The sequence below is a fragment of the Pseudorca crassidens genome, chromosome 16 (assembly GCF_039906515.1).
Source record: "Pseudorca crassidens isolate mPseCra1 chromosome 16, mPseCra1.hap1, whole genome shotgun sequence".
NCBI classification, from domain to species: domain Eukaryota; kingdom Metazoa; phylum Chordata; class Mammalia; order Artiodactyla; family Delphinidae; genus Pseudorca; species Pseudorca crassidens.
This window is the reverse complement of record NC_090311.1, coordinates 78195923-78215173: the sequence shown is the minus strand read 5'-3', so window position 1 is coordinate 78215173 and position 19251 is coordinate 78195923. Positions and strand designations below refer to the sequence as shown.

General features: G+C 38.0%; 1 protein-coding gene across 3 annotated transcripts in view; it reads right to left on the bottom strand.

Moving 5' to 3' along the window:
* ERO1B (endoplasmic reticulum oxidoreductase 1 beta) overlaps nt 1-19251 on the bottom strand; it is a 64020-nt gene that overhangs the window by 29497 nt on the left and 15272 nt on the right. For all 3 annotated transcript variants that reach the window (XM_067711020.1, XM_067711021.1, XM_067711022.1), the window contains exons 3-6: nt 15101-15184; nt 9645-9686; nt 8262-8344; nt 2961-3034 (exon numbers count right to left, since the gene is read on the bottom strand). In XM_067711020.1, coding sequence (XP_067567121.1) covers nt 2961-3034; nt 8262-8344; nt 9645-9686; nt 15101-15184 — 283 coding nt within the window. The remainder of the gene's footprint in view (nt 1-2960; nt 3035-8261; nt 8345-9644; nt 9687-15100; nt 15185-19251) is intronic.

Genomic DNA, 19251 nt, shown 5'->3' with positions numbered 1-19251 from the left:
ATAGGACAACTTAGCATGTAAGCTTTTTGCTTATGGACAGACAAAAAATATAAGGTTACAGACTCAGGATTGGGTCTACAAGCCTCCATCTCCAACGCTACCCCAAACTGCCACTAACTCACTATTAAAACATAATTTCCTCAGTCAAGGAGAATCTATAGTTTATAAAGCATCCAAGTAATTCTGATACACAGCCAGATTTAGAAACCAGTGTTTTAAGCAATATTTTTAATGTATCAATGAACCTGTTTTAAGGGGAAAAATAAAAAGTAAAAATCTATCACACTGTTCAGGTTATTTATGAACTAACTACTTCATTGAGCAAATATTTACTGGGCATGAACCATGGCCAGGCAGTGTTCTAGGCACTAGGGATACAGTCGTGAAGAAAAAGACACGGTCCTTGCTCTCAAGTCACTCACAATCTAGATGAAGACAGACAACATACAGATAAACTAAATAGTGTTTCTCACATAGTTCTTAGTACTCTGGGAGCAGGCAGCAGTGCAGAGATAGAAAGTGAAAGTGGTTACTCTTTTATGACAGCAGGCTTCTCTGAGGAGGTGACATTTGAGCAGAAACCTGAAGCAAAGGAAGCAGCAAGCCATGCATAAAAACAATATCAAAAAAAAAAATAGAGGTAGGGAGAGCGGCTTACCTTAAACCGCTGAATTATTTAAAAACCTATTATTTGATCTATGAGGATCATCTTTCCTTTCAAATAATGATAAAACCAAAAACAAAACAGCAGAGAGCAAGGGTGTTTGACTATATTCCAATAACTGGAGTGAACATTCTTTAGACTTTTTGTTTTAATCCAATGATTTTATTTTTAAATACTTATTTATTTATTTAGCTGCGTCGGGTCTTAGTTGCGGCACGCGGAATCTAGTTCCCTGACCAGTGATCGAACCCAGGCCCCCTGCACTGGGAGCACAGAGTCCTAGCCACTGGACCACCAGGGAAGTCCCTAATCTAATGATTTTAGATTACTGAAATAACTAAACAATGACTCCAAAGCTACTCTGATAGTATTCTTTTTCAACTGCAGGTAAAAAACTTTGGGACACACATGAACATTACTACCCAGGAGAATCGTGGTAATACAACTAGTAGCATGGTTTCACGTGTTTAAGAATTACATAAAATATAAGAACAGGTGGCACAGCGGTTAGGAATCCGCCTGCCAGTGCAGGGGACACGGGTTTGAGCCCTGGTCCGGGAAGATCCTACATGCCGCAGAGCAACTAAGCCCGTGTGCCACAACTACTGAGCCTGCGCTCTAGAGCCCACGAGCCACAACTACTGAGCCCACGTGCCACAACTACTGAAGCCCATGCACCTAGAGCCCATGCTCCGCAACAAGAGAAGCCACCACAGTGAGAAGCCTGCACACCATAACGAAGAGTAGCCCCAGCTCGCCACAACTAGAGAAAGCCCACGCGCAGCAACGAAGACCCAATGCAGCCAAAAATTAATTAATTTAAAAAATATAAAAACAACTAGTTATTTTAATATGTAATCCTAAAATTTTTAAAGGACGATTTTATGGAAATTTTTATAGGACACCTCTTCCACTTTTACGATTTAAGAAGCTACTACTGAAAAATTAATTAACACTATTTATACTGATGACAGATAATAGAACACATCAATTTAATCATAGCAAGCAATCTCTACAATTGAGTATTTTTTACTAAATACCTAAAGAGAAATATATACTCACAGAAATGATTTTTTAATCTGAAAACCTGTTAAATAAGCACTATCCAGAATATTTTAATAAAAGAATACATGAGAAGTTGGAAAGAAGTGACTATGAGTGTTAAACACTCAAATATAATTAGATTGACAGCCAAAAAGCAAATGAGAGCAGTCAGTCACGTGAGTGCTTACCCAGGAACAACGGCTTGCTCTGATAAAACCGTTGCCAATTCCAAATATCATAATAGGGGTATTTATGAATTGCCCATTATCATATCAAAAAAAACTTTGTTCAGATTTCTTAACAATTTCCTTGCTGAAACCATACAAAACATGGTAATAACACTCCCTCTCCCAGCATCTTCTCAATTTACCATACTATTGTAGAAGCGCCCTGTAATTTATTCCATTACAGACAGCATTAAAAACACAATTCTACATAAGAATCTTTAAAACAAGTCTTTAGAAAGCAAACCATGCCAGATGCTTTAAAAATTCAGAAGAACTTCTGCTGCCTGTTTTCAGTTATGCATGGTTGAACCCCAAATTCTTTTCTACCACCAGAAAATAACAATACCAAGGTAAAAGGTAAAGAGAGGCCAAATGAATGATTTAAGCCTACTCAACACAATTATTGGGAGTATTCTCCTATAGATAAAAAATTTTGAGTCACGTCAATTATTTTCTGTTAAAAGAAGTGGTAGTTACTACTGAACTACCATTTGTTCCATTCCAGGGGACTCTTGGAAAGAGGGCTGTGGGGAAGTCAAATTAGAGTCCTCCACGATGTTGGAAGGTGTCTTTATGTTAGTTTGTTGAGACCTCCAACTAATTCGAGTGTGAACATTTCTATAACATGGTCACAGACCTATATATAACTAAGTGGCTTGAATTAGAGGTCCATAGGAGGTGGGGTGTCACAATGGAAAGAAGACAGGTTTGGGATTCAGTCAGATCTGGGATTAAATCCTGTCTCAGCCTCTTGCTACTGTGTGATCTTGGGCAAGTTACTTTGTCTTTTTGAGACAGTTTCCCCAGATATAAAATAATAGTTGTAAAGCTAAGAAATAATGTACTTAAGGCACTTAGCACAGAGCCTGGAACATCGGTTCTCAATAAACACCATTATGAATAATAAGATCCACATACAACATCCTGTGTCTTTAAGCTATAACTCTGACTGTAACTTCACTGATTTAAGGGTCTTAAAAGGGTTAAAGTTAAAATAATGTAATTACAATAGTTTCTTTTATTACCATCAAGTTCACAAAAGTGATCCTGTGAATCATCATATCTTGCCCAGTCAATGAAAGCTTCTCTGCTTTGATTACTATGGGAAGGAGGAATAAAAAAGAAAAAGGATTAAATCTGGAGTTGAAAACTTTAACACTGTATTCTAGTGTACTAAAAATAGATAATCTGAGATCACGTCTTTATTAATTAGATGGTGTTACAAATTCAGTTAGCAGTCACATGAAGGAATGATTAAAACAAGTTATACGAAAGACATATTTATTTCTGTAATTTATATTTCTTAACTATATTAAAACTATTTTAGCCCTAGTTCAATGATAACTACTTTGACCAGAAAACTAATTTACAAATATACATAAGACGTAGTTAAACACGAAATTCAGGCTGGTCTTTTTTTTTTTTTTTTTCAGGCTGGTCTTTTTAATTGACTTAGAAATTGTAGTTAACTATGTATTATTTTTTCCTAAAGTAGGAATTAAATTTACTTTCATAATTCTTTTAATTTAAATTGCTTCTCTACTTATACAACCCAAAATACTAAAAAATGCATTTCTAGGATCTTCCATCCAATGTGCTATTCCCTAGTAACACCAATGTCACTTTCATCACAGTATATCATTCATTTTACACATTATGTCACATTTAACAAAATCTATGTTCAAGATTTCTTTTTTTTAATAAATACATTTATTTATTTATTTTTGGCTGCATTGGGTCTTCATTGCTGTGCATGGGCTTTCTCTAGTTGCGGCAAGCGGGGGCTACTCTTCGTTGTGGTGCATGGACTTCTCAATGCAGTGGCTTCTCTTGTTGCAGAGCACAGGCTCTAGGTGCGTGGGCTTCAGTAGTTGTGCCTTGCGGGCTCAGTAGTTGTGGCTCGCGAGCTCTAGAGCGCAGGCTCAGTAGTTGTGCGCACGGGCTTAGTTGCTCCGCGGCATGTGGGATCTTCCCGGACCAGAGCTCGAACCCGTGTCCCCTGCATTGGCAGGCAGATGCTTAACCACTGCACCACCAGGGAAGTCCTATGATCAAGATTTCTGACCTGGAGGACTGATAAAGGAACAACTACACTCATTCAAATAAACTTTGACCTATATTCACTTTAACCTATATTCAGACCTTCTCTGTCTTAAATACATGATGGTAGCATATATACCATCTTTATTCCCTAAAGGAAAAAAAATGAGGCAAAAAAAAAATGATGTACCAAGTATATATCAGGTATTCATAAATGTGGTACTGTCACAGCCAATAACTTATTTTGTATTTGAGAAGCTGCTGCATAGCATAATGACTACAGGAAGTATATAAGGCTGGCCGCACTACAACTTTACCAATAAAAATTTCCAATTCAATTTACCATGGGACTTTTTTTCTCCTATGGGAATATATAACTAACTTCATAAAAGTTAATGGAAAATTTTATATCATAGGTGACTCAGTTGAAATATATGATGCCATAAAACAAGAATGCCTAAGCTCTAGTTAGAGCTAAAATGATAACTACAGTTATGTTTAATCAGATAAGTCTTCTGCTGAAAATAGTAAAGAACAAAGCAATTTTGATATAAATGCCTATTTTCTTATGAGCAATATGACTAACTTAGAGGAACTTTCAGCACACTTATTTGATGAAGTTTTCTGGATCGTTTCATCTAACCCTTGCCTAAAGCCATGGTAGCAGAAAAGATATGGAATGTTAATCTAATGCTAATAGAGCTGGCCCAGGTTGGTTTATAAACAAGTTATAAGGAACCTTAGAGGTCATCTAGTCCAGCTTTTCTAAAAGTCAGTATGAAGATGGATGCCACGGTACTTAAAGAAGAATCTCTTGGGCTTAACCTAGGGTTTTCTATCAAGACAGTGCCGTGAGTTAAAGTAGTCATCTTTGAAGTGGGAAACAGGGACAGGAAGGGATGGGATGGAGGGATCACACTGGGGCATGAGAAAACTTTGGGGAGTGCAGACATAACCATCGTGATTGTGCTGATTTTTGTGAACGTACACATGTCAAAACATCACATTGTACATTTTGAATAGGTGCAGTTTACTGTGTGTCAATTACACTTCCATAAAGCTGTTTAAAAATTACACTTCCGATTGTCGGAGAAGTTGTGGAATGAGGAACTCCTGTACACTACTACTAGCGGCAATGTATTTTGGTACAGTCATTTTGGAAAACCATTTGGCAGTTCTTAATTCCACTCCTAGGTATATTCTCCACAGAAATGCATACCACATGTACCAGCAAATATCCACCTAAATATTTTGTGAAATGGCCAAGACATCCAGCATAATATTATTCAACATAATGTTACATAAAATAAGCCAGATACAAAAGAATACACACTATATTATTCCATGTATATAAATGGGCAAAACTAATCTTTACTAACATAACTCAAAATCATGATTAACTCTGGAAGGTGGTAATGGCTAGGAAAGTACATAATGTGATCTTCTGGGTAGCAAGTATATTGTTCTGGATGGTGGCTAATAGAGGGTTCACTTTGTAAAATTAAATTGGCCTTTATACTTAAGATTTGTATACTTTATTATGTGTGTGTTAAACTTAGAAGTTTAAAAAATTAATAACTTCAGTTTAACAACAAAAATCCATAAGCAAAGTTAAAAGACAAGCCCTAACAACCCATACAGGCAACAAAGAATTATTATCAGATTATATGAAGAATGCCTACAGAATAATTTTAAAATGCACCCCTTCTCCAATGGAGGAAAAGATAGCAAAGAATATTAACAGGCAATCTACCTCAAAATCTTATGATAACTTAAGGCCCAGTCCCTGCATCACTTCTCTATTTACATTCTCTCCTTGGTAATCTCACTCAGGTTTATGGTTTTTAAATATCACACATTCACTGAATGACTCCCACATTTTATCTATAGCCCAGACCCCTCCCCTGAAATTGAGACTTGTATATCCAACTGCCTGCTGGACATTTCACAGGCAGCTCAAACTTAACAAGTCCAAGGTTGAACTAAAATTTCCCATCAAACTTGCTCCTCCGGTAGGTGCCCCCAGTTCAATAAATGGCAGCTCCTTTTTTTTTTTACAACCAAATCTTGTAATCATTCTCAGCTCCTCTCTGTTTTCATACCCTACATCCAATCCTTCAGCAAATACTCTCAGCTCTACCTCCAAAATCTATCCAGAATCTGACCACCTCTCATCATTTCCACTGCCATCACCCCAGCCTAAACTAAACCACCATCATGTCTTACAAGGATTACTACAATAACCACATAAAGCAGGCTTCCACGACATAACACCTGGCTCCCCAACACACTCTCAAAATCCTCCAGTGACTTTTCATTCCACTCAGTTTTAAAAGCAATATTCATAATAAGCGTCTTCAAGATGTTACAAGATCTCCACCTCACCTTACTCCTGCCCCCTTCCATCCCTAGCATCTTTTGATTTTGTCTTCCATTCCTTTGTCCTTGTTCACTATACTCCAGCCACACTGGCCTTGTGCTTCCTCAAGCAGTCTAGGCAAGCTTTGGCCTCAGGGCCTTTTACTAACCATTATGCATGCCTGGAATACTGTTCCCCACCCGCTACATGCCCAGGCAGCCATATTATGACTCAGGCCTTCATGAGCGCTTTGCCTGTTATCACTCTGGCCTTCTTGGACCAACAATTTAAAACAGTGCAATCACCTTCACCCCTAGCCCTCTCTCTCACTCTTCCCTGCATCATTTTTCTGCCTGGCACTCATCATCATTTTATTACTTAGCACTAACTTTACTTGTTTCTTGCACATCTCTGCCTAGGATTAAGCTGCAGGAGCGCTGGAATTTCTTTCCCACTTACACTGCTATAATCCTAGAATAGCACCTGGCATATTGTAGGCATTCGTTTGTCGAATGAATAAGAAACCGGAATGCCCAATAAACAAGAGGAAACAATGCCCAAACTCACTAATAATCAACAAAATATAATTAAGGAAAAATGAGATACTATTTCACACTTATCAAACATTACCAATTTTTGGCAAGGATGTGGAGAAAAAAGCAAGTTCGCAGTGCTGGAGGCCATACATAGCCACACAAGTGTTTTAGAAAAGCCACCAGGCTATGTGAAGAACAGCTGCAAGAGGGCACGCTTAGGGTTCAGCAATTTTATTTCCAGTATATACAAAAAACATTAGCAAGGATGCTCAAGGTGGCATAATTTGTAGAAGTAAAAAATTTGAAACAACCTAAATGGCCATCAGTAGGGGAACAGATAAGCAAAATATGGCATATTTATATGATGAAAACAATTTATCAGCTAAAAAAAAAGATATTTGTCTCATTCTAACATGGATATATCTAGAAAGCAAAATGTGCAGTGTAAAAAGAGTTGCAGAATGTTAATTATCACGTTATATCATTTACATAAAGGAAAAATAAAATCATATACACAAACTATATATATACATAAATTAAAAACAAGAACATGGACTTGGATACATACCAAATTCAGTTATCTCTAAGGAAAGAGGGAAGAAAACAGGATTGGGGAATAAACATAGGGGATTTCAAATTCATCTTTGGCATTTCTCTTTTCTCATAAACATGGGAGAAAATGTTAACATTTATTCATTTGGAGTAGAGGATATATGGGTGTTTATTATATTATCCTTTCTACTTTTATATATTAGAATTTTTCATCAATAAATAAGATACATAAAACTACTAACTTTATTGTCTTTAACAATTATAGTACATAATTACAAATCTTAACAGGGAAATTAAAAAGAATTTCTGTAATATTCCCTTCTCCACTCACAACTACAGATCTGCTCAGTCATTTAATACTGCATAATCTGAGACCACTTACAAATTACTCATGTTGGCCTTCAAAAGCAGGTTTGTACTTAGAGCAAATAAAGTCAACAGAAAAAAAAAATCTATGAAACGTTAACAGTTACGTTAATAGAAACCTTTACCATTCAAAATGTAACATATAGATTGAATTACTATTTTAAAAAGACTAAGAGATTCAAGTTCCTTTTCCCATAATAATCAGGAAGAATGGACCCATAAACCCTGCTAAATGAGAAATCACCTAAATTTTTCCTTTTTAATAGTCATTATTGATGACTTAGAAATTAAAAACGAATAAGCTAAGAGGAAGCAAAGCTATCATGAAATTTAGGATAAAGAGTAACTTTTTCCTTTCAAAGATTAGTTGAAACTTTAATGTTTAATCAAAATCACAAGAAAAACCAAAGATTTCTATCATAAATAAATTAAACAAGGGAATATTTTCTTAATACTACTAAAATGAAATTTACCTTAATGTGCTGTTAATTGCTCCCAGTTTACTAGCTTGTTCACAATCTTCTAATTCTTTGGTATTGTTTGCCACTTTCAAGTACTGAAAAGAAATTCATAATATGTAAGTTTAGTATCAATTATTACCTTTGTCTTTATTTCAGGTTCCATTGGCAGAAGAGTCAGTTTGTCAATGATGATGTATACTAAATATAGATATATCCTATTATCAGAATCCCTAACACATGGAAGAAATGCAAATGAAAATGTGTCACAAATTTCCACCTAATAAATAAGCAAAGACATTAAAAATGTAGCAATTTGCATTGGTATGTTGGTGATGATGTGAACTGAGAAGACCCTCTTGGGAAAGTAATTTAACACTATTTATGTAGAGCTGTAAATATGAATAAACCCTTGAGCCAGCAGTCCCACTGCTGAATCCATATCCAGAGCAACATTTAAACACAAAAACCAAAACCACTTTAGAAAGTTATTTGGTACTCTCCTGTAATGTTGAGACAGGCATCCCCTTTGGCCCAGCAATCTTACTTCTAAATATAGACCTAGAGAAACTCTTACATATGTGCACAATTCGACGAAAGACAAAGATGCCAGTGCGTCATTGTTTGTGATAGCAAAAACCTGAAAACAACTGAAATGTCCATCAACAGAGGAATGGCTATTCACACGATTATACAAATATCTATACAACTGAATATTTTGCAGCTATTAAAATTAACAAAATCTACATATATTGTAGATCTGAAACAAAAATAAATAAAAGAGGGAGTGCAAACCAAAGACTGCAAAGGTAGAGAGCACAAGAAAATGGAGAGAGGATGCATAGGGAAGCAGAGAGAGAGGGTAGGATGATCTTTATTACATATGTATGATAGTGAAAAGCTAGAAACACACTGTTATTTAAAAACATATGAATGGCCAAGTAGATTATGACATACCCCATAAGAGGAAAAGGATAACCTTTTAATGCCATTGAAAAGTACTACGCTCAAAATATCTTGATAATTGTTTACTCTTATACAATATAATCCTGAATATGACTGAAATAGTTGGAAACAGCTGAAACAGAAGAGTAAAAATACACGCCTGACAAAATGCCTGTTGATTAGGTAAACTGACACTGACTACAGTACTTTATAGTTATTCTAGAAGTTCTAAAAACACAACTAAAGTATTTCAAAAGAAGCTATATAGTTTAATTGTAAAGAATACACTACACCTCACTGCTTGCTACAAAATTAAGGATTTGGGATTCTCATACAAATATGTGTCCATTCCTAACTAACCATATCATGGTTCTCTTCAGCAACTACAACAAGCAGTAAGGGGCAAGTTTCACTATGTAAAGCAGAAATATTTAATGAAGAAAAGTGACTCACCTTATTAGAACTCCCAGCTTTAATTCCAACTGGAATTTTACTCTTAAAAGAAGAACAAAAACAAAAATTTAGAAAATGATATTTTTATTTTTTGAGATTTCTTCATGAATTATTAATGCCACTGTTCTAATTCAAAGGCTATTTTATTTTAGTCCATGAGGAGAAAATATACATTCATTCAAATTCTGTTTTCATACTACCTCCTGAGGTGAAAGGTAAACAACTATCCCAATTTACAGACTTGTAAATCACAGTATAGAAAACTGAAACAAAGAGTGTCAAAATCAGCTCTAATAACTCTCAATGCAGTAATTAATAGGTTACATAATTTTTAGGTTTAAAAAAAAAACCTAGCGAAATCACTTTTTCCATAAATTTTCTTTCCACAGAAACTTTTTAAAAATTAAAAATTATTTGAAATATATTATGCTTAATTTAAATTTCTACTCTAAGTTGACATCTGAAATTTACATACATTTGAATTAATACTAGAAAGCAAGAGTAAGTTCTTTGCCAGACCTGTGATTGCCAAGGGGAAGCGGGGTAGGGGAGGGATGGACTGGGAATTTGGGATTAGCAGATGCAAACGATTATATGTAGGATGGATAAACAACAAGATCCTACTGTACAGCACAGGGAACTATATTCAATATCCTGTGAAAAAACAAAATGGGGGCTTCCCTGGTGGCGCAGTGGTTGAGAGTCCGCCTGCCGATGCAGGGGACACGGGTTTGTGCCCCGGTCCGGGAAGATCCCACATGCCGCGGAGCGGCTGGGCCCGTGAGCCATGGCCGCTGAGCCTGTGCTCCGCAACGGAAGAGGCCACAGCAGGGAGAGGCCCGCGTACCGCAAAAAAAAATAGAAAATAAAATAAAATAAACAAAATGGAAAAGAATATGAAAAAGTATATATACGTATAACTGAGTCACTTTGCTGTGCAGCAGAAATTAACAACATTGTAGATCAACCACACTTCAATAAGATTAAAAAAAAAAGTTTCCTTGGCTCATATGATTAACCTAGGGCTTACCAATCTAGGTAATCTAGGGTTTACCAATGTAAGAACTTCACGTAGGTCTTTCTTTTCTGTAAAACCAATAATTAGTTTCAGGCTTAAATAAATCTATCAATTATTACAGCTGGTTTATCAAACACAATCTTGAGCAAAAATCATATCTGAAAGAGGCAATCCCAGGTTGATCCTCTGATCAACCCAGGGAACTGATTTCCAACATTTGAATCTATGGGCTATCAAATTAATTGCAAATTACCCATTAAAACTTTTTCATGTTTCATAGATAAAGTTTAGTCAAATATTCAGAATAAATATTTTTCTGTCAGGCTGAAGAATGTAAACAATAATGATAAGAAATTTCCCCCCAATATCATATAGTTAAAACGTTACTTGCTGCCAATATTTTATCATCTCAGTGTTTTCTAGCACCACTAACAGAAGGCAGAAGAGAGAAAAGTATAAAACTCAAGTCAAATGTAACAGTTATAGTTATCAGACCCTGAACTTAAAATATGGAATACTTATTAAAATGCCCTCTCATTACTGTTGTCCTCTAACAAGTATAATATGCTAAAACCAAAGTACTAGCAGCTTTTTAAAAGGTTTGATGCTGAATGCAGTAACCTGACTTAAGCAAATCTTAATACAGGCTTTTGAGAAATATGGGGATAGGCACCACAGATGATCATAATGAATAACATAAAAATCACAAAAAAGAATTATTAAAAGTAACGATAGGGGACTTTCCTGGTGGTCCAATAGTTAAGAATCCGCCTTGCAATGCAGGGGATGCCGGTTCGATCCCTGGTTGGGGAACTAAGATCCCACATGCCAAAGGGCCACTAAGCCTGCGCGCCACAGCTACGGAGCCTGCGCTCTAGAGCCCGCAAGCCACAGTTACTGAGCCTGCATGCCCCAACTAAGACCTGACGCAGCCAAGTAAATAAATATTTTTTTAAAAAGTAATGATAAATGTAAAGTTAGGGGGCTTCCCTGGTGGCGCAGTGGTTGGGAGTCTGCCTGCCAATGCGGGAGACGCGGGTTCATGCCCCGGTCCGGGAGGATCCCGCATGCCGCGGAGCGGCTGGGCCCGTGGGCCATGGCCGCTGGGCCTGCGCGTCCGGAGCCTGTGCTCCGAAACGCGAGAGGCCACAGCAGTGAGAGGCCCGGTACCGCAAAAAAAAAAAAAAAAAAAAAATGTAAAGTTAATAACTAAAATCAAACATGAAATAAACCTAGTTGTTGCCACTAACAATATGAAGCAATCTGCAAATTACAAAATTAAGTGAGCCTCACGATTGAATTAGACTTCAAATTATAGAATGCAAATTGTAACTCTGTATCATGACAAGTTTGGGTTCAATATGAAACGCCTACTGAATTTTCCCCAGAGAGAGAAATACAAATATCCTCACATTAGTTGAAAGAACCAACATAAAGGGATAGTTTTCATCTCTGGAAAGAAAGGAAAGAGAATGACACTGGGAAGGGAACAGACAGAAATTTTTAAATACTTATGTTAGATTTCTTATGTTGGGGATTTACATGCAAATAAACACCTTAATTTATTCTTATTAGAAATTTAAGACTACAGAGGATAATCCACTGTAGACAATAAATAACTGATTATTTTAACATAAAAACAACTTAGAGGGGCTTCCCTGGTGGTGCAGTAGTTGAGAGTCCACCTGCCGATGCAGGGGACACGGGTTCGTGCCCTGGTCTGGGAAGATCCCACAGGCCGCAGAGCGGCTGGGCCCGTGAGCCATGGCCGCCGAGCCTGCGCGTCCAGAGCCTGCGCTCCGCAACGGAAGAGGCCACAACAGTGAGAGGCCCGCGTACCGCAAAAAACAAAAAAAACAAAAAAAAACTTAGAAACACATATTGTGCAAAACCGAGTAATTCTCACAACTGAGTGATAAAAAGGCATCTCAATTTAAAAATGGGCAAAGGATTTGAATAGACATTTTTCTGACAAATATATACAAATGGCCAATAAGCACCTGAAAAGATACTTGATATCAGGGAAATGCAAATCAAAACCAAAATGAGATGCCATTTGTAAGCATGGCTAAAATAAAAGACAAGACAGTGTAAGTGTTGACAAGTATGTAGAGAAACTGGAACCATCATACATACATTGCTAGAGGCAATGTAAAATTGTACAGCACAATGGTAAGAGTTTGGCAGTTCCTCAAGAGTTAAAGTTACTATATGATCTAGCAATTTCACTCCAAAGTATACTTGAGAATTGAAAACATATGTCCACACAAATATTTGTGCCTGGATATTTATTCATTATTCATAGTAGCCAAAAAGTAGAAACAACCCAAATGTCCATCAACTGATGAATAAACAAGATGAGGTATATCCATACAATGGAATATTATTCAGCAATAGAATGAAGTACTGATACATGCTACAACATGGATGGAGCTTCAAGACAGTATGCGAAACAAAAGAAGTCAGTCACAAATGACCATATATTGTATGATTTTATTCACATGAAGTGCCCATAATAGGCAAATTCGTAGAGACAGAGAGTGGATTAGTGGTTTCCAGCAGGAGGAGGGAGTAGGAAACAGGGTGACTGCTAATGGGCAGGGGTTTCTTTTTTGGGGTGATAAAAATGCATTACAACTAGATAGTGGTGATGGTTGCACAATTCTGTAATATACTAAAACTCACTGAATTGTGCACTTTAGAATGAGTGAATTTTATGGTATGTGAATTATGTCTCAATAAAGCTGTTATAAAAAAACATGATGGTAACGATATATATTGACATAAACATACAATAAAGAAAGAAAAAGGTCTCACTTGCAGTAGAATGCCAACTAATAAATGTAGAAGAAATGGAATCAGAAAATCACTATTCGACAACTATCATATAATTAATTCAGGCAAGAATCATCAATGGATGCTAAAACTTATGATGGCAAAAATATGATAAAAAATGAGATATTTTCGTAGTTCATAGTCTCAAAAAATTTTCCCACTTTACCATGAAGAAATATGGCAAACACCACCATAACCACATGATCAAGACGACATCACGTGCCTCCTGATATGGCAATGAGAAGGACACATCACTTCTATGGTGTACCTGCCCAAAGTGCATGACCTTAATCTAATAATTAAGAAAGACCAGGAAAACCCCAAATAAGGGGGATTCTACAAAATAACTGGTGTATTTTAAGGAAGGGAGGGAGGAAAAAAGGAAGGAAGGGCGGGAGGGAGTTCATTAAAGTCAAGACAACGAAAGACAAAGAAGTACTGAGGGACTCTTCCAGATTAAAAGAAGACTAAAGAGATGTGACATCCAAATGCAAGGCACGATTCTGGATCAGAAGGTTTGTTGCTGCTGCTGCTGCTCTGAAAACACCTTATTAAGTCAACTGGCAATGGGTGCTTAAGGTCTACAGAGTATAGACTTTGGTACTGCAGAAATGTTAACTTCCTGATTTTGCTAATTATGCTGTGGTTAATAATCTTGTTTCTAAAGAAATACACACTGGAGTATTTAGGGGTAAAAGATCATCATGTTGGTTACATACCTAAATGGTTCAAATAATAATAATATTAATATATACATAGAGAGGGAATAATAAAACAAACTTGATAAACATTAACATTTGGGGAATCTGGATAAAAAGTATATGGGAATCGTTTGTACTATTCTTGCAACTTTTCTGTATGTCTCAAATTATTTCAAACTAAAAAGTTAAAACATTTTATTCTTAAAGGAAAACGTAAATAATTTTTTTTTTAATTTTCTGTTTAGAAACAATATTGGTTCAGATGTTTTTTTCCTGTTTTTAAAGGCAAAAAACTAGACTTTACTGGTTAGGTGAGAAAAGCAAAATGGAAATAACTAATTACTGTTGAAGAGGGATATAATTAATTATGCTAGATGTCAATAAACAAAGTCTAATGTAGTCTTCTAATGTAGTCTAATGTAGCTTTCCCTTACTAACAAGTACAGCCCTTTTCCCCCCACCCAACGTAACAAGACCAAGGGAAGATCTAACTCCAAGCCTTGAATTTCCCAAGTTTTTGCACTCTATTTCCCACTCTAAATTTGAAACTTAAGGTGCAGTAGCATTTTCTTTGCCCATGAAACAAGATGCAGATTCAGTGAAGCATGAAATAAGAGCCAACTGCAGATCCAGTCCTAGAACAGGACTCCATTTTAGAATCAGACTATGTTTCCACATCCAGTCACCAACACCACTGGATACAAGACTGTCTACAAACCCATTCTGGTGGCAAGTACAGAATAAATCTTCTGTAATCTGGTTAAAAAGAAGAGAGCTGAGACCATATGAACTTGATGACAAGTCCAAATGCTTTGACATTAGCCTAAAATGCACAGTTTGTGCTTATCTAAAAGTCTAAGAGAAAGCATTTCTTCTCTCAATTTTTAAAAAATTGATTTTACCTCTGGACAAGGCTCTACATGACAGTCTTTTATTGAACAATGGCCATCTTCTGCCCAGAAAGGACACGGTCGCTTCAGGTTGACCTTGAGAGAAAGAATGAATGAGCATTAGTCAGTGTGTGTCACAGTCCTGAACTGCTAAGTATCACTGTGCTGGGCTCCAGGGACCCAGTGGTGAAGGAAAAGCATCCTATCCTGAGGCATCTATATAGCTCAGAAGTTAAAATGACTGAAGTTTTTCAGACATCCCAGGTATAATACTTATTTTTTAAAATAAATGACTGCTATTAGTCCTCTGACACTTCAAAAAGGAATAAAGTCCAGGCACACTGCTCATCTGCAGAGCCTGGAAAGCATTTCGGGACACTCTAATGTCTCCTAGCCCCTTACCATCACCTCACTGACTGAGTTCTCCCAGGCACCCACTCACTTAACAAATGTGCCCTGAGCACCCACTATGCATCAGGCACTGTGTAGGCTCTAGGGGAAAAAGAGGCAGAAAAAGCACTTTTCCCCTGCAACTTACAGTTTCCTGGAGGGAACAGGAATTATATATTTGCATGTTCATTTAATTACAAATTGTTCCAAGTGCTACAAAGGAAAATCCAGAGTTCTGTGATGGAAAATAACGGGGCTGGTGGATGCAGGTCTCTGAGGAGGTAGTGTTTTAGCTGGTGGAAGCGTGTATGCGGAAAGGTGACAAGGCGCTGACTTAGTTTAGCTGACTTTTAGTGGGGAAGGCGGAGGGTGACAGGGAATGAGGGTAGAGATAGACAAGATCATGCAGGACACTTTACCACGCTACAGACTCTGGATTTTCATATTCTAAACCTAACAGCAAGACAGTAATTCAATAGGACATCCGCATGCGTTGCCCAAGCCAAAAATCAAAGTTTTATTCTTCTTTCCTCCCTTTTTTATCCCCTGCAAACAATTCATTACTCGCTTCTCACCACCTCTTCTGTCACCACCTGCCCCTGCCCCGACTACTGCGAGGCTCCCTACTCCTACCACCACCTATTCTCTACACAGTAGCCATAATCATCTCTCTGAACCAACTCAGAGCATACCAATCCCTGCTCAAAACCATCCCGTGGCTTCCTCTCACCTTTAGAGTAAATCCACCAGCACTCCATCACCTGGTCTCCTGCCCACCTGTCTGACCTATCTCCTCCCAAAGTCCTCCAGGCACAATGGCCTTGCTGGAGACACATCAGCTCCTTCCTGTCTCAGGGCTTTACAGTGGCTGTTCTCTGTGCCTGTGCTGGTGGCTCCTCCAGGTCTTTTATGGCTCAATCCCCTCACCTCCTCCAAGGCTCTCTCAAATATCACCTCAGCAGAGAGACCTTTCTGACCAGACTCTCTCAAGTAGTGCTCGATATGCACCCCACACGCTGTTTCACATGCTTTTATAGCACTTATCACTACTTGAATATTATTTATTGTCTGCACCCCTGACTGTAAGGATGGGCATTTTGCCTGATTCATTATTTTATCGCAGTGCCTAGCACACATAATACACACCTCAGTAAATACATGCTAGGTGAAGTAAAGAATAAGCACATTACAAGGAAGAGGCAAAAAGAGGTAGAGACTGGCAACATGAGGAGAGAGTGGTCAACTGTGCCTGCGGGGTCTCAGGAAGGCCTCCTTGGTAACACGTAAAATGGGTATGACTAGAAGTTTCCTAGAGGAAGAGATTTCTAGGCACAGGGATCCGGATGTCTAAAGGCAAAGAAGCTTAAGATCGCCTGGCATGCTTGGGAATTGCAGGTTCCCCTGAGCTCCTGGCTTGTAAATCCACCTCCTCCCTGGCATCTCCACAGGACACACACAGGCACCTCAAACTTATCATCACCTCCCAAACCGTGCTCTACCCTCTAGTAATTCTTGCCATCTCAGTAAACAGCAACTCCATTATTCTACTTCTTCAGGCCAAAATCATGGCATCATCCTTGACTCTTCTCTTTGTCACCCCACATACGATACCTCTGAAAATCAGCTCAGTTCAAAATCCAATTCAATGGCTGAGAACGCCTTCCGTGGGCTGGTTCCCTAGTTTCCCGCCCCTTCTGTTGTTCCTCAAATACATGAGGCACACCATGGTGTGCCTTCGAGGCCTTTGCTCTTGCTGTTCCCTCTGCCTAGAATGTTCTTTCTCCAGATATCCACATGGCTTGCTTTCTCATTCCCTTTAGGTCTTCCTCAAATGCCACCTTCTCGGTTTGCTTAGGTTGCTAAATTTTAGGCTAATTTGTTACGTAGCAATAGATAACTAATACACAGTGTTAAGGAGTGGGTTGTGATAGACGCTGCAACACACTACTCAGGTCACCCTTCAGGAAGGAAAGGCTCAACCCCAGCCCTGGAAACACTGCAGCCAAAGAGAGCCACTTTGCCCAAGGTGGCACCACCCCTTCCTACAATGCCCTTCATTCAATGACTGGTGCAAGGATATAAAGGCCTAGACATCCCCCTGAAGTAGGGACAGCTCTGGGGGGTTATCCCATCTTAAGAACTACCCCCACAAAGGGTCACCTGAGGTTTCTCTGAGGCTGCATCACAGCTTTACTTCTCCCTTTGCCCAGTCCTGACGTCCTCCCTTCCTTTTCCTTCCCTATGTTGTTGGTTCCAGGAGTTGTCCCTAATTAACCTCTTGGACACTAATCACTGCCTCAGAGTCAGCTTCCCAGGGAACTTAACCTGTGACAACTTGTCCGGCTCCAGAAAAAAACTACATGTATTTTTATTGGGTTCACATTAAATTTATATATTAACTTGGGGGAGAATTAACATCTTTATGCTACGAAAGACATCTGTCCATTTGTTCGAGCCTAGTTTTATGTCTTTCCGGAGTGTTTAGAAGCGTTCTTCCTTTAGATTTTGCACATTTCTTGATACATTTATTCCTATATATTTTATCTTTTTTTTGCTAATGGAAATGGGGATTTCTTCTCCATTATATCTTCTAACTTGTTATTGTTTGTATTTATGCAGATATTGATTTTTCAATATTAAATTTATAACCTGCTATCTTAATGCATTTTTTATTATTTGTGTTCATTTAATAATTTAGAGTTTTCTAGGTCTACTTTGTCATTTATAAATGGAGATAGTTTATTTATTCTTTTAAAATTTTTATGCTTCTAGTTGCTTTTTCTTGTTTGACTATACTGGCCAATTTGGTCCAACAGTAAAGGAGATAGTAGGTACCCCCTCCTCATGGTTCCTGACCTAAGGGAGAATTGCTCTAGTGTTTCCCTAGAAGTAAGGTGCTGGCAGTGCTGATGTTAGGGTTGAAATTATCATGTTAAGGAAGTATCCATCATTCTTACTTTGTCAACGTTTTAAAAAATCAGGAATGTGTACTGAATCTTATTGAAGACCTAAAAGCCTCATCTTTACATTCTTGGAATGAAATCCACTTGGCCATGATATATATATTTTACTTTTGGTAACATGCTCAAAACTCAGGCATCATCTTTGAGTTCACTTTTACCCTCACACCTTACATTCAATCCATCAGAAGCGCTTGCTGTGTTACCTTTCATATATGGCACTAATTCGATCATTTTTCACCTTTTCCAACTCTACCAGCCTATTCCAAATCCATATCATCTTTCAGCTGGACTACTGCAATAGCCTCAGAAGCGCTTTCTCTGTTTGCTCTCTCACACCCATACAGTCTCTTTTGTACAAATTCCTCCAATAGCTTATCACACTTTGGATCCCAAAGCCTCACTGTGGTTTAAAAAAACCCAAAAAACTACAGGGCCTTATTAAGTCATTGTTTAATTCTCAAATTTTGATTTAAATGCTTAAATGAAAGCATAGGGGTTTTCTTGTTTGTTTGTTTTTGGCCACCCCAAGTGGCTTGTGGGATCTTAGTTCCCCGACCAGGGATCAAACCCAGCCCTTGGCAGAGAGAGCGCGGAGTCCAAACCACTGGACCACCAGGGAATTCTTTTTTTTTTTTTTTTTTTAATCTGGCCCCTACCTACCTCTCCAAATCTCCTTCTCATTCACTTTCCTCCAGCTATACTGGTCTTCAAACACTCTGCGCCTTTATACCTGCAGTTCAACTCCCCTTCCCTGGAATATTCTTTCTCCAGATTGTCACGGGTGACTCTTTCACGTTAGGTAGGTCTTTG